Source organism: Lepisma saccharinum, chromosome 18 (genome assembly GCF_977018435.1).
Source record: "Lepisma saccharinum chromosome 18, izLepSacc3.1, whole genome shotgun sequence".
NCBI lineage: Eukaryota > Metazoa > Arthropoda > Insecta > Zygentoma > Lepismatidae > Lepisma > Lepisma saccharinum.
Window position 1 is genome coordinate 52,694,243 of NC_139246.1, and position 17,265 is coordinate 52,711,507.

General features: G+C 40.1%; 1 protein-coding gene across 2 annotated transcripts in view; it reads left to right on the forward strand.

Moving 5' to 3' along the window:
• The first annotated feature begins 1,411 nt into the window (after window positions 1–1,411).
• Window positions 1,412–17,265, forward strand: part of LOC146002072 (pupal cuticle protein Edg-84A-like) — a 30,337-nt gene continuing 14,483 nt past the window's right edge. For both annotated transcript variants that reach the window (XM_083139787.1, XM_083139788.1), the window contains exon 1: window positions 1,412–1,480. In XM_083139787.1, the coding sequence (XP_082995913.1) occupies window positions 1,460–1,480 (21 nt within the window). In that variant the 5' untranslated portion in view covers window positions 1,412–1,459. The remainder of the gene's footprint in view (window positions 1,481–17,265) is intronic.

Genomic DNA, 17,265 nt, shown 5'->3' on the forward strand with positions numbered 1-17,265 from the left:
CTGTCTCTACTATTAATTATGGAAAAGTACAGTTATTCTAATAAAATCCTCATATATTCATTACAAGATGGATATGAAACAGTATATATTTCCAATGAAAATCTATAAATGTCAGATGCGTTATACCTGGTCCCATCTCTATCTGGAGCAAGGCAGCGCATAACAACAACAGAGAATGGAGGGAGGGAGGATAGAGTGGGTAGAGCGAAGCAGTAGACGCTGCTGGGAAGGCTGGTAACTGCAGTCGCTTTCCCCCTACATTCAATCCCGTTCCCTCCCACGTGTTTATTGGTGGAGCCGTCTCGCGTTACTACTTCTTGTTTACGTTTGCCTGCTCCAGAGATAACCGGGAGTATCTAGTTCGCTACACTCTTTGACACTAGGTGTCAGGCTGTTGCTTGTTATCACTCGACTTATAAACGAAGTTCTATTTCTGCATAAATCTTTGTGGAAGAATGGAAAAAGTGCAGGATTGTAATTTTTTTTAATACTTATTTTTCCACTATAACCACTCCGTCACGGAAGTCGGCTTTAATGTACTGCACATTCCCATTATTCATAGTTGCATTACAGCATTCGTGTAAAAAAACAACTACTAACCGGATCGGAGCGTAGTGTCAAAAGCACCACACTCCTTTCAAATATTACACTACAATTTTAATTGACTTCTGTTTAATAGAGGAGCTATCAAGATGAGAAAAATTAACTTCTATAATCTTCCCTCTAGCATGCAAGGATCATGGGCGCCAAGTTAAAAACATTATTATTTTATTAAAATTCATATATTGTAGGCCTATTTCTTGGTTCAATTCTGCAAGAGTGCTATTCAATACACAAGAAAAAATACTTCACATAAGTGGAGAAATGTTCTGTTTGAAGTGTACTTATTGTGTTTAATTTCTCTTCCATGCTATTTTAGTTCATTACTGTTCAGATACACTGGGTAACATAAATACAATTTTAAACTGTGTACAAACTAGTTTAGCGAACACAGTGTGCTAATACAAGTGAAATAAAAATAGAAATAAAAATAGCGCATGTAGGGCTACTTAAAAGCAAAACATTTTCTGTACGAATATGTATTTTATTATTTAATTGGGTACCTTCCAAAATACATCCCCATAAATTTCATGTAATGATCTTTCGTGATAGCTTTACAATGATAACGTTCTTTGAATTGATGGGGCGTCGGCCCCATAAGTCTCCCAATGCGTACGCACTTGACCCGAAGCATAATTAAGGCTGCGTTCATCTGCCTCGTCGATGTCGGAAGAAGAGAAGATGTCGAACAACGGAACAAAACCATCGCTGGCGTAGTGTGGGGGCGTAACCCAAAGAGGCTGATCCTGGCCCGCATCTTGTATGGTAGGAGGCGGCGTTTGGGTGAGAGAATTTAAGAAGAGGAGAGCTTTTGAGTTAGTTAGTCCCGAGCTCCGTCTGTACGGACTGTCACGTTACCATGCGGTCTTGCTTCAGTCAGGTATGTTGTTACATTCTTCTCCCCTTATTTTCATGCGACAATACACTGGTCGACATTTTGAGAAAAACGTTCAAATCAATAGGTGTTTCTGGGAGTATTTTGATTGCTGATCACGGAAATAACACCCATTTTTCCCCCATCATGTCAGAATTTTTCACAATCACAATTCTCATATTCGCCATTCCATTACACCTATTACAGAACGCAACAAAATAAATTTATACGAGGGAATTTTGGATGTCTACAAATCAATGATTCTGGAAGTATCAACCCACCATATTATATAATAGAGTATTGTACAACTTCATCAGGGATTTCGAAGAAAAAACTATGGAATCAAAGTCTACACAATTTTCATAACAATATGTCATGCAAAAGTGGAAGGTGTATAAAATGCATATAATTCTTATGCACTTGTAGTTCAAAATTGGAGGATTTGTATTGTAGAAAGTCATTATTTTACTACCATCCAGACAGAGCCATCTATTGGTAAAATAATGGAACTACACATATTATTGTGAAATTAAGGCAGTTAATATTTTGTAGTTTCTGGAAAAAAATTAGACATGATGGGTAAAAATGGATTTCATTTTTGGAATCAGCGTGCTGAACTTATTCAGAGACAACAATGACCTGCGAGACATCCAAACCCATGTCGACCAGTGAATTAGGTAATTAAGGAAGAATTGTGACAAAATTGCTTAACTTTTTTGATGACTGGCTAACTAACGGTAATTAGTGTTTGGGAGTGGTTCAGTAGTCTTATGATTGAACGTAATCAATTTCTAATCAAGCTGAAGATTTTTGATAAGACGACTTAGGTGGGCGGGCCATGTGGCACAAATGGGAGAGTAAATTAGAGTTTACAGAATTCTTTTTGGGAAACTTGATGGTAAGAGACCTGTAGGAAGGCCAAGACGAAGATGGAGGGATAATGTTGAGATGGACCTAAAGGAAATCGGTAAGAATAAAAAAGATTTGATTGATCTTGCCCAGGATAGGGACAGATGGAAGGCTTGTGTTGCTGCAGCCAGAAACCTTCGGGTTTAAGAAGGCTAGAGAGTTAGTTAGTTAGTATGATTTCCAAAAAGCGAAATGCTCAAAGGTTAGATGATTTATGAAACATTAGATGATGGAAAAAGGATATATAATTATTGAATACTCTAACATATTAACACTGTATATATGCATCTTTCAAACTTGGTTGATGCAGCTTATTATCTTTATCGTACATTTTGTGTAGCGCTATTAACGGGTTCGAATCGCGGTGGACGCCCACTTCATAGTAGTTAAGATATGGATTTAAAATGTAGGTGCAATCCCAACTAGAGCTTATCTGAGCATAAAAGTGGGCTTCAAACAACATTTTGCACAGAAATAGTCTCAGCGACTAGTTTCATGACAAGGTGTCGACAGCACCTGATATTGCTGTCACTTCCGTTATTGTTCCCTACAGGTGGGTTTCGTGTGACGTCAGGATTTCGCACAGCCGCCATTTTTGCAGCCAATTTTACCACAAAGCAACAGTTTGTGACGTAGGTGAAACACACTAAAGGCATAGGAGGCTGTGGACTTACCCAGTCTCCCAGTAATTGGTAGGTAGAGGCTGCAGCACGGTGCTGATCACATCATCTGCATTATATCGAGCACCGGCAATGAAAATTGGACACGTTGCCTAAATCTACGGCGATAAGTGGATCTTAACAGTAAATTTTCATTGGCATTTCCATAGAGTTATGCAACATACTTAACGTACCGTGCGTCCATTTCGATCTGCAGCCGAGAGATCGGGAGAAGCGTGGCGGGCGGCACTGACGGAGATGCCGACATTTGCGGCCTGAAATGCCCGCTTATTTTTATGGACATATGCAGACATTTATATAAATATTGCAAAACGAGCACTAACCTGTGTTATAAGAGTATGGTTTTAATTTTAGTAGCTTAGTGACTGTATGTGCCGATGATTTTGACACGCCCACCTCTTGTGAAACACGGCGTAGAGGTTTGTTTGGAGAACATTCTAACGCTGCACCAATATCATCGAGTTTTGCTTCGGTTAGAATCCGTCGTTTTTGCTTAGGTGTTTTAAAATTTAACGATACAGTTTCTCGTAATTTAAGGACAAGATGTCTAACCGTATCTCTGTGTGGAGTTGAAACGCATGGGAATTTCTGTACAAATTACCTACACACGTCTCGACACGAGTTTGTTTTCACGTAGGTACGTGTCATACATAAAAAAATCTTTGTTCTAACGTGAATCTTGCGGCTGGCATTCCAATCGTCTCACTGACACGTCAGATATACACACTACAATAACACAAACAAGTAACTGCAAGTAACCAAGAATAACACTCTTGCGCACAGTACGAAATTAACACGCTCTTGGTTTACTTTGCTCGCCACTATATTTACAACTCTGTCTTCATCTAGTCGCGAAGGAACAAAAAACTCGAGCTCGGAGATTTCGGATTGCAAGGAAGCTCACGAACACTATTGACTTTTAACGGTTTCTTCTACAGCGTAATCTTGATACAGTGTTGCACATTCAAAACCTCCAAACGATCTCCATCGGCACAAAACTCTTTCAAGGATATAAACTTAAGCAGGACGTTACTGGTCAAAACTATGATTAAAATGTTTTATTATCTGTGGCTCTTAACATCGTTTCTAAAGCGTATTTTTTTGTGTATATAAGAGCAGAACTTGGATGAATTACAGAAGAACTTTTGCGTGTTATAACACAGGTTAGTGATCGTTTTGCAATATTTATATAAATGTCTGCATATGTCTATAAAAATAAGCGGACATTACAGGCCGCAAATGTCGGCATCTCCGTCAGCGCCGCCCGCCACGCTTCTCCCGATCTCTCGGCTGCAGATCGAAATGAACGCACGGTATTTTCGTATGCAACAATGGGAAACACTGTTGACGGCCACCGTGGCTGAGTGCTCTGAGCATCACGCTAACAAGCCAGAGACCCCAGGTTTGAACCATGATCAGGCATGAATGTGTCATGATTCGGGAAAGGATTTTAAGGTGCAAATTAAGATCGGGAAAGGAAAAAAAATGTTTCTGAAAATGTTTTCAAGAAGGTGCTGATAAACTGCCTTTATTCCATACTGTCTTCATCATCATCATTCTTACTGGTGTAAGTAACGTCCCGTGGAACTTGGCTTTTCTTTTGAAGGGTGGTGCTACACTCAGAGAAATAAATGCATCATATCGTTTGATGCACCAGAATGCATCGATTGATGCACTAAAGTAAGTTTTGTAGCTTCTTCAAAGAATCATATTCACATTTGATGCATTTGGGTGCATTTTTGTATGTCGTGAAAGAAACACCAAAGTGCACCATTTGATTCAAGTGAGGTTTTTTTTCAGTCGAGATGTACTTTAATGCATCAGTTGATGTTCCTTGATGCACCTTCCTGCATCTTCTTGGATGATGCACTTAAACGTTTCGTCTGAGGTACATGAAGCATCAAAACGCATCAGCTGATGCATTAAAGTGCATCTTGACTGAAAGAAATCCTCACTTGAATCAAATGATGCACTTTGGTGTTTCTTTCACGACATACAAAAATGCACCAAAATGCATGAAATGTGAATCTGATTCTTTGAAGAAGCTACAAAACACACTTTAGTGTATCAATAGATGCATTCTGGTACATCAATCTATATGACGCATTTAGTTCTCTGAGTGTAGGTAGGAGTGGAAAATTGTGTTGCTTTCGTCTTTGGGATATGCTTATTCCTGCTGCAACTGCAACAGCTGAGTTTCTAGGGTAGGGAAGAGGTTTTTGCTCCTGTTTACTTAGCTGGAGCTTGAAGTTTTGAGGTGTTGTCCTCGAAAGGGTTTAATTTGCCCCCTTAGAGCCTGAGCGTACCGCCAGTTCGTTGGGGGTGGGGGTTGTCTCCCTCGGCTGGTATGAAGGAAGTGAAGGATTTGGTTCTTCCAAAGAAAGTACAAGGAAATTTCAAGAAATTTATATGAATTTACATATTCCTAATTTATTTTGATTTTGCAATTCGGCGTATTTTGATGGGGGATTAATTAGCGCCCGCCTTCTGTATATAATTCGCGCGGACCGCATAGAGAACGGTGGTTCTGCCGATTAGGTTACGTTGAAGTTTGTGTTTTCTCTCGCGGGTTTTACTACATTATCTTAAGAACTATTGGGTCTGCAATGATTATATTATACCATTCTATAGCTCTCGTTCCGCTCTACAAAATGAGACTATAGGATTTTATATAGCTGCTCAAAAACAGTGAATTTTTTTTCTGTACAATATTTTTTAACAAAACATGAAAAAAGAGTAGGAAAAATGTGCTGAAACAAAAAGAGGGGGTAAAAAGTGGATAAAAAAGGTAATATATCGAAAAGATGCAACAGAGTGTGTTCACTTTACTTAATACATATCTCAAACGATCGTTATGAAAGCAGCTATATTTTTGGAAAGGTGCTGCCTGCACCTTAAAATCCGTTCCCCAGCCATGATACTTATCCCATCAGGAATTTAATATATTTGCCTTGGCCTGACCGTCACGTTCACTTGGGTGTCCGGTGACTTTTGGCTACATAGTGTACATAACATGGGATTAATTTCTAAAGAAAGGAAATTGAGTATGATGATAGTTCCAAACTCTGATTTAGCATAATTTCGTTCTTGGTATTCGCTGTTTCATTTCCGTCGTCTTCTACCTCTGCTTCTTATCTTAATTCTCTTCTTTTCCTCTTCCTTTCAATCTCTGGATGACCGTCTTCGTGACACAAGACATAGTCCACTAAACATCACGTAAACAACCGCCCACTACCAAAGACAAAAATGGCGGCGGCAGAACGATGATACAGCATCGTTTTCTTTCTTTGCAGAACTTCATCTCCTTCTTCACAATCTTGTACCAGAGATTCATCTCTTCCATTCTGTTTTCGTTTGGTCGTCTCAACATTTAGCGCCCTAATGAAAATCTCTTTTGTATGTATGTATTTTAATGTTATCTTCTACTTATTACTACCAGTAATATTGATAATAAATAATATGCAACAATCTACTCTCCCATTAAAAAAATATATACATTTCCTTTTTGTATTTGAATCCAGAAATTGAAGTCACTATAAGCCCCCTGCCCCCCCCCCCCCAAGAAAAAATCAGAAAACTGTTCGGATTGAATGGAAATATTGCCGGCCAAACCTTCTTCACTTTAATTCGTTTTGTTTCTCGAGGGCCTCTTCGATTCCGTAGTGGTAAACAAAGGAGTTCGATACCCCCAACGGCATATAGTTGTTCGGGTCTCACTTTAAATTATAGGTCCAGCGCCGATTTGCCTACCAGTGCATAAAGCGGACTTAAACTTCTAACTTAGTTTTCCGCAGTGTAATATTTCCAGAATTGAGAAAAAATGTCAACGAAACAGTCAAGTGTACGCCCAGTTACGTTGTTTAGAAACAGGCAGGGAGAAGAATTAATGCGAAATAGATAAATTTCTGCGAAATTCTTAAAATGTGCCGAAAACTAAAACATTTTATGGGGCACGTTTAATTTTAAAATTATATTTGTTAAATAGTTTATAAAAACTCTCTTAATAATAATATAGCTACATGGTGTATTAACGAAAACTAAAACTAAAGTGGACATTAGTGCCAAAGTCGTAAAATTCATGATTATCCTTTTCAATATACAGGGTGTCATTTTAATGGCGCCCACGGACCACGGAAACGTGTAGAGGACATCAAAACAAACAACTTTTCTCAGTAACATTTTCTCGTTGGTGCATCGTTTCGGCGCTACAGTCGTTCAAAAAAGCTCGTTTTGCCGCCTGAATATTGGCAACCACACACAACATTTGATTGCATTTGTGACGTCATATCCCATCGTGAAGCGATGCGTCCCAGGGTTGCCAGGAACACACATATTCTGTGAAAAATGACATAGCTACAATCAGCCACATTATGCACATTTTTTTACGAGAAAACACGTTCTGTAACCTAACAAGAAGTAAACAAACGATACGAAAAATGGTAGAGAGAAAATAGAATTCAAGTGGAAGTGGTCATATCGAATTTTGTCTCAGCTTACAAGTCAAATATTTGCAAATCTAGTTACCAAGTTGGCATCTACAATTTAGTCTTATCCACTTCGTCCTTCTGATACTAGTTGTCTGTGACACACTGAACAAAATAACAAAATAGAAATGAAAGAACTCAAAATTCCAAAGGTAAGCAACACATAGGTTAATATAATGTATATTCAGGGCATTTTGAGGCAAGTGGCGCAAAAATGGTTGAAAATACAGGGATATAAGTAGTAGTAATACAAGCTCTCCGACGACTGTGTTTATCTATGCACCGGATACACCTGTAATGGTTTGCAACTGTGAACAGGACAGTATATTAGCTACTGATTCATAATTAAATTGCTACTGTGGTTGTACGTTTTTTAGCAGTAATGTAACAATGTGAACCTCGAATACTTCCGTTATCAGCACAAAAGTACCACAAGGCATCTGGACACAAACCTATAGATATCAACCTTGCAACGAGATTTGCAAATATTTGACATGTAGCTGGTCGTAAACAGCCACATGTAAGCTGTAAGACCAATAAAATCTATTGTTGTTGATATTTGATATGTAGGCTGAGAAAAAATCCGATATTGACACTTCATTTTGAATACGTTTTTTTACCATTCTCATATCGTTGGTTCACTTCTCCCTTCCCCGGAGATGACTGCTGATCTTCTGGCTGGTAGGCTATGATGTTCGGTCTACTGGACGCGTTTCTCGCTTCGTTATACAGCTAATAATGTGGTTGATAGTTTGTCATTTTTCACAAAATTTGCGTGTTACTTGCAACCCTGCCGTGCGCTATTTCGCACCAGGAAATGACGTCACAGATACGATGAAATGTTGTGTTGGGTTGCCAGCATCCAGGCGGCAAAACGGTGTTTTGTGAACGGCTGTAGCGTCGAATCGACGTATCAACGAGAAAAATGTTACTGAGAAAAGTTGTTTGTTTTGATGTCCTCTATACGAATCTGTGGTCCGTGGGCGCCATTAAAATGACACCCTGTATAATTGTAGCATTAGAACCTTAGGCATATTCAACACCCTTCATATGATAACACATAACAAAGATTTTTCTTTATTTGCTTATAATTACAGACGGATTTGAATCTCAATTTGGAATGCTTCTTCATCTATCTACCTCAGAAATAACAATAGCACTGCAACGGAATCCGTGCAATTATATGTTCATAAGCCACTTTCACTCGACAAGCAGAAATTCCTGCGGCAGAAACATGACAACCTTCTCCAGCACCCTCTCTTGACCTTATAGAACTCCATCTCCTTCTCAAGGATTCTAAAATCCAACTTCAGCTCTTCAATCAGATTCTTTTTCGTTTCCTTAATTGACAGGCAATGACTTTTCATGAACCGCACAGCGTGTTCGTGGTCGAGTCGCTTGGGTTGTTCAAAATAATATTTGAGTCTGTTTTCGGAAGCCATCTGTTCGTCCGAAAGCTTTCGTTTAAAGCTTGCTTCCAAATCCTGGGTCTTTTTGTCAAATCTAGATAGCGCACTTGTAGAAAACAGCCTTTTCTGCAGTGAGGACTTCTGGGAGTCCACGAACTGACTAATTTCTTCCTCCGCACGCTTCCATTCACTGTTATAAACTATGGATATGGGACTATCTTCGCTCTTTTCAGCTTCTTTGTCGCCGTTTGCCTTTCTCTTCTTCTGGTTTTCGGTATGGACAACTATCATTTGCCCTCTTTTCCCTGCGAAAGTTAAAATCTCAGGTGCCGGGGGGGTTCGCTCCTCTCGTGGTGGACTTCCCACGGAGCCCCGCCGACACTGAATGCAATAGTAACAAGGCATAAGCGACTTCTCCTTTTTCTTCCCAACCATCTCGTAGAAACTTCTCTCTTCCAGAATCCTCCTGAACTCTCGTTCTATATGGTTCATTAGATTCTTCCTGAACAGTTTTACAGTCTTGCATTGGAACGTAGCGAATTTCAATGTGTAATGTGCTCTGTTGTTTTTTTTGGAGAGCAGGAAGTATTGCAGCTCTTCCTCCTGTTTCGATTGAAGCTCCTCGCACCTCCATACTAATGCTGCTTCCAAGCTGGCAACCTCCTTCTGGAAGACGGTTAACGCGCTTTTCTTCAAAAATTTCCCTTTCAAGCTCTTCATTGAAGAGGATTTTTTTGCTTGAACAGCGCAGTTAACCATCACCATCGTGTCCTCCCACTCAGCACTAACGTAAGTCCTGATAAACTTTTCGCCCCGTCGAGAGCGCGAATCTTCATCTGCAAGCTGCGAGGGCGTTGTTTCCTCTACTTGAACCTTAATTCCATCAAAGCGATCCATTTTAGTAGTTTCGTGTTGCGTTGCATCGTCCCCCGAATCTTGAGTGTCTGTGGGCAAGATCGCATCAACTGCCAGAGCGCCTTCACGATTCGTGGTCGATTCCTCACGATCTTCTGCCATTTGACGTGTCCTGGCCTCATAAATCCTCTCATGATGTCGTTTATCCTTTCCAGCGACCTGCACGCCGTTGGAAGAAATTCTACTGTAGTCGTCGCCTCTTCTGTAGACGTTCCTAGCAGTGCTTCCTTCCTTCGATGTGCTGGCTTCTCCAGGTGCTTTCGCATCGGCAGACAGAGCGTCTTCATTATTCGTGGTCGATTCCTTACGATCTTCTGGCAGTTGACGTGTAGTGGCCTCATAAATCCTCTCATGATGTTTTTCCTTTCCAGCGAGCTGCACGCCGTTGGAAGAAATTCTACTGTAGTCGTCGCCTCTTCTGTAGACGTTCCTAGCAGTGCTTCCTTCCTTCGATATGCTGGCTTCTCCAGGTGCTTTCGCATCGGCAGACAGAGCGTCTTCATTATTCGTGGTCGATTCCTTACGATCTTCTGGCAGTTGACGTGTAGTGGCCTCATAAATCCTCTCATGATGTTTTTCCTTTCGAGCGACCTGCACGCCGTTGGAAGAAATTCTACTGTAGTCGTCGCCTCTTCTGTAGACGTTCCTAGCAGTGCTTCCTTCCTTCGATGTGCTGGATTATCCAGGTGGTTTCACATCGGCAGACAGAGCGTCTCCATGATTCGTGCGTGGACCTGCGCGGTCTTCCGTCAGCTGATGCGTCACGGCCTCGGCCATGTTTTCAAGTTCTCTTGCATTGTAAGGAAACTGTACGCCGTGGGACAAGAGTTCGCAGTAAATGTCACCGCTTTCGTGTACGTAGCTAGAAGAATACTTAGATGTCGGTTCCCTCTCGTCATAATCCGTGGGTCTTCTGCCACGGTCTTCTGCCAGCTGACAAGTCACGGCCTCGGCAATCTTGTCAAGTTCTTCCTTCTGAGGAATACTCGTTGCTTCCTGTATTGTTCTCCTCGCTTTCCCTTCAAAATATCTGTCGCAGCAAGCACAGGGTGCTGCACAATCTATAATATAGTTCATTTCCAGGGGTTTTATCGGCAAATCACGGTTTAGTTTAAAATCTGTCTGCGGCAAGTGGCTACGTGACCCTTTGACGCTCTCTTCTTTTCCAGTGCACTCATTCTGGTCGTCGGTGGCCTTTCTGAGCGACTGCGAAGTGCTCAGTGCCCTAGCAGCGATGCCATATCTACGCTCGTCATTTACAATGTATGCACCTGGCGATTCATTATCTTTCACCCTCCATGCAGGAGAAAGAGTGACGACCAGGGCTTCTCCTTCAGGCAAATCTATCTCTTGGCCACGTATCGGGTGCGAATGTGAGTTGGGGTCCCGATGCCTATCTTCTGCATTAACTAGTAGAATATCGTCTTCTGTTAAAGCAATGTTCGTTCTCTTCTTAATGTTTTCATTGTTCTCAATGGTAAGGAAGATTGGATCCTTGTTGGTTTCAATCGTCTCCGTAATCTTGACGTGCTCGTCTTGGGTGAGAACAGCAGCTTCCTTTTTGGTTTTCATATCACTCCTTATCACTGAACTTTCAACAATCTTGTGGAAACCATGAACCAGCACGTCGAAAGCTCTAACTCGTAGCGTTTCGTCAGTCATCTTATAAATTTCTCTAATGCTGACAGAAAAGATTACTCGAGGTTGGCCGTCCGTCTGAATTAAAGAAGCGTATCTCAGAACCGAAGATGATTGATAAGACAGGAGTCGATAGATGAAAGAAGAGCTGTAAAGACGATCCTCAAAAGTCCATACCGTGAAGAACTGGGTTGTTTGTATGCGATATGCATGATGCGAGTAACACTCGTCCAAATTTAGAAATTTTCTTAAGTAGTTTTCTGCTTGACTTATATGTTTATGTACATCATAGCAAAGTCCCGCAAGCAGTTTTCTCCGAATTGGGGGATTAAATGCGCTTGTAGCCTGTCGACTGAGAATTTGCAGCCTGGTCCTGACGGACATCAAATCACGAAAGATCTGCGAAACAAGATCCATAGCGCTATCTACTCACTTTTGCACCGTTTTTTCTTCGTAGCGTTTATCGCACTTCTATGTCCAAAAAACTTGTATTCGCAGGTCTAATTACCGGGCAACGTGTTCTCCTTTATATTCAGAGCCAACAATGCGCTTGATCGTTTATGTACTGTTGCTAATCCCATTTTAACTTTTGCTCTGATAGTAATTATTACTTTGCTTCCCTTATTTTTACAACTCACTCGTGTTGCTTTCCCTGAATGTATAAACCTCGCTCTCCCGTTCACTCGATATGATTGAACCCTTTCGCTGCTCCGTTAGGGAATGAGGAAACGACAAGCGCTACAGGAAGCGAAGAGGCGAAATACTTTTGTAGCCCCACCGCAGTTAAAGAGTGTGGAGGGATTGTAAATGCTCGTCTAGTTCTCGAAATATATACTACAGGGTGTCTCACGAACGGCGCAACTGGGAATTAAGAGTGGCGTTACTTGTAACCGAAACCTGTACATACATAAGTCATACACCAAATGTTAGCCCTGTGCAAGTAGATATTTTTAAACATAGAAACAACAAACGGGGTGCAGTATTGTTCATGCAGTGTTGCCAAATGTAAGTGAAAGTGTAAATTTATTTTTCCACAAACCATTTAAAATTGCATGTCAAACATTCGTACGGAAATTTTGACGTCAATTTCCACCTTGGGTAGGTGGACTATTTCGCCATCTATAGTTCAGAGAAGAAAACCGATCGTTTTCGCGTATAGCCAATCCTGAAATGCCTCGTAAAGGCGTACCGGTCCAAATGGGTGTTTTAAAAAAAATATGAGGTACAGTGGCAACACTGATGATGTTTGAAGGCAACAAAAGGTATGTTTAGTGATGGTCTATGACATGGAAATACTGGAAACAGGAAAAAAAGAAAGTGAAAATTATGGTGAAAATAGTTACTTACCTACTCCTGGTAACCATGCGAAATAGTCCACCTACCCAAGGTGGAAATTGACGTCCAAATTTCCGTACGAATGTTTGACATGCAATTTTCCATGGTTTGTGGAAAAATAAATTTACACTTTCACTTACATTTGGCAACACTGCATGAACAACACTGCACCCCGTTTGTTGTTTCTATGTTTAAAAATATCTACTTGGACAGGGCTAACATTTGGTGTATGACTTATGTATGTACAGGTTTCGGTTACAAGTAACGCCACTCTTAATTCCCAGTTGCGCCGTTCGTGGGACACCCTGTATAAATTTGTGTGTGGATATGATGGTTCATGTTGTTTACTCTTCGCTTTTCTGCCACTTTTTTGGCTAATCGTGAAGAAGAGTGATTAACTCAATGTACAGACACTCAGAAATAACATCCATGCTCAGGTCGGGATTCGAAGCCGGCCTCCTGGGATCGTAGTGTGCTGTGATAAGCACTCTACCACGGGAGCCTGGTAATTGCATATGTATTTACATATACGTATTTAGGTATGTATGAGTGTATAAATAATTGTTTTGTGCATATCAACGAATTGCCGTTTTCACTGTGGTTTGTCTTTTGTGATGGGTATATGTTAAACCAACGTCGTCGCCCTGTAAAGCATATAGTGGTTCTGATCCCACTTTAAACTCGAGACACATTCACGGTTAGCCTTTGTGCATGAAGTGGACGTAACAAAAAACAACTTTAACAAGCAAGTGTGTATCTGAAACAAGAGCTAAATAAGCAAATAAAATATTTCATTATTCACCGTCGCTAGAAATACGAGTAAAAAACGACACCAATAATTAGTAATTTTTTTTTTGTAATTTAGCGCGCCGTACTCTGTGGCGCAGCGATCAGCAAAGCGCGCTACGACACCAGAGTTCAAATCCCGGCCTGGGCGTGTTCTTTGGCAGTCTCCATTCAACAATTTTATCATATCATCACGTAACTTCATCTTCGCGATTAGCCAATAGTTGCAAAAAGCGACGCTAAATAACCAAAATCGAATGGAACCCAGAGACGAGAGTCTACCACACAACACGCTCGCCACTGATTAGGCGTACCCTCTGCCAACCCCCCCCCCCCCCCCTCCCAGGGCAACGCGTTGAAGAGGACAAACATATTCGTATTCGTATATGCTGCCTCAACAGGTAGTCCACGTTCAGGCTTATATCTAGAATTTTTTTTCGGAGGGGGATCTGAACCAACCAACCGTCTCAATAATAATAATAATAGCAACAATAATGTAAATCTTTAAATTAATATAACTAAGTTGTAATTAAATTAAATACTAATTAAATATTTAAATTTAATAATATTGCATTTTTATTATTACATGAATATGTAAAAAGATATAATATCATATATTTATTATCTAACTTGCGTGTACTGAAGATCTCCAAAATTTGTATAAAAGCAAGAAAATTAATGTCAAGTGCGTTCATTTCGATCTGCAGCCGAGAGATCGGGAGAAGCGTGGCGGGCGGCGCTGACGGAGATGCCGACATTTGCGGCCTGTAATGCCCGCTTATTTTTATAGACATATGCAGACATTTATATAAATATTGCAAAACGATCACTAACCTGTGTTATAACACGCAAAAGTTCTTCTGTAATTCATCCAAGTTCTGCTCTTATATGCACAAATAAATACGCTATAGAAACGATGTTAAGAGCCACAGATAAAAAAGCATTTTAATCATAGTTTTGATCAGTAACGTCCTGCTTAAGTTTATATCCTTGAAAGAGTTTTGTGGCGATGGGAATCGTTTGGAGGTTTCGAATGTGCAACACTGTATCAGGATTACACTGCAGACGAAACCGATAAAAGTGAATGGTTTTCGTGATCTTCCTCGCAATCCGAAATATCCGAGCTCGAGTTTTTTTGTTCCTTCGCGACTAGATGAAGACAGAGTTGTAAATACAGGGTGCTCGGAAATTCTCCTTACAAAGTTCTAGGGCAAGTAGAGGGGACTGAGTAGATAATATTTGGAATAGGAACCCATGTCCGGAACGTACAGTTTCCGTGCTACAACCATGGCAATGTGTCGGATGTGCCTGTGTTGGTATGCAACCGGGTAGGCAGTACATGACGTCACAAGATCACCTGATGACCTAAAGTGTAATCATTTATTACAACCATGTCAAATGAGTTGTTACGTAAGGTACAGAAGTGAATGACTTGTGACTCAGTCCATAATACAAACAAATTTATTTGGTAACAATGCCAAGGGAACAAAAAAGAAACCTACTACTGTATTCAATGATCAACACCTGTGTCAACAGTGGAACGCAACAATTTGTAGACGTCACGTGCCATCAGCTGATCTTCTGACGTCATGTACTGCCTACCCGGTTGCATACCAACACAGGCACATCCGATACATTGTCATGGTTGTAGAACGGAAACTGTACGTTCCGGACATGGGTTCCTATTCCAAATATTGTCTACTCAGTCCCCTCTACTTGCCCTAGAAGTTTTTAAGGGGAATTTCCGAGCACCCTGTATAGTGGCGAGCAAAGTAAACCAAGAGCGTGTTAATTTCGTACTGTGCGCAAGAGTGTTATTCTTGGTTACTTGCAGTTACTTGTTTGTGTTATTGTAGTGTGTATGTGTGACGTGTCAGTGAGACGATTGGAATGCCAGCCGCAAGATTCACGTTAGAACAAAGATTTTTTTATGTATGACACGTACCTACGTGAAAACAAACTCGTGTCGAGACGTGTGCAGGTAATTTGTACAGAAATTCCCATGCGTTTCAACTCCACACAGAGATACGGTTAGACATCTTGTCCTTAAATTACGAGAAACTGTATCGTTAAATTTTAAAACACCTAAGCAAAAACGACGGATTCTAACCGAAGCAAAACTCGATGATATTGGTGCAGCGTTAGAACGTTCTCCAAACAAACCTCTACGCCGTGTTTCACAAGAGGTGGGCGTGTCAAAATCATCGGCACATACAGTCACTAAGCTACTAAAATTAAAACCATACTCTTATAACACAGGTTAGTGCTCGTTTTGCAATATTTATATAAATGTCTGCATATGTCCATAAAAATAAGCGGGCATTTCAGGCCGCAAATGTCGGCATCTCCGTCAGTGCCGCCCGCCACGCTTCTCCCGATCTCTCGGCTGCAGATCGAAATGGACGCACGGTATTACAGGGTAGCGATCAGTTCAGGATCTAGGTATCCCATTTTTATTACACGTGAGTGTACACCTCCAAACATCGGATGTGCTTTCGTATTTGTATTATTTTATTATTTACGTCGTTCTTTGTCTATTCAAATCGCGTCGATGAAGATGAATTGCGGTTAGGTTATATTGATGAAAGGGCACACTCATAATGGCCACACAAACTCAACATCAGACAAACTCTCGGGTTTGAATCCCAACCTGAGCATAGATGTTCCTTGTGAATGTCCCTTCGTCAATTTAATTATATTTAAAAATCACTGAAATATGCAAAATAAAATATGCTCTTATGACATAAAATTTTACAAAATATGCACTAAGATTTGAAAAATATGCCCTTATAACTGGACTGTTTTAAACATCAATATCTAAATGCTGAGACATTTTCACATTCGTACTATTTTTAGTTCATTTATGGGCCTAAGTTGCAATGCACAATGAATACTTTCTCTAAATTTTTAAATAAAAATGAAAAATTTTGCTACAGTCCAAGAAAAAAATACTCTCGAGTATACATGGGAGTAAGAACGAACCTACTTCGAAAATGACTGAATATTTCTTGAAAATGAAAAAAATATGCTGAATATGACCGAAAATTCATCAAAATATGCTATATCACGCAAAAATTGCCAAATATGCCAAAATATGCCCTTAAAAAGCTCCTTAACTTCATTAGTTTCTTCATAATAAGATTTCTATATGTTTGGGGAACACATCATCCTTAATAAAAAAAAATATGCTAAGTCATGAAAATCCTAGGCCTAAACATCACTGAACCTTGGAAGTTGATAACCTAAACAATCTTTAAATACGACCTAAATAATGACTTTAAAATTATTTTAAAAATGACATAAAAATCGTGAAATATTACCTAAAAAGTATCCTATCTTTTAATGTGAAAGCGTGCTTTTTTCACAAATCACAAGAGAGTAGTTGAATAAATCAATAAAACCCGCTGTTTGGTGATGTGAACCAGTAGCGTACGCAGGATTTCATCAAGGGGGGGGGGGGGGTTATATCTAAAACTTTCTCCAAATTCACATTACCATTGTTTTATTATACTTTAATTAAATAATAATACTCATAATTAATTAATAATACTTATAATTAATTAATTAGTTGAATTACTACTAATAATACTACTAATACCACTACTACTATTAAGTAGTAGAGATCTACATAAATA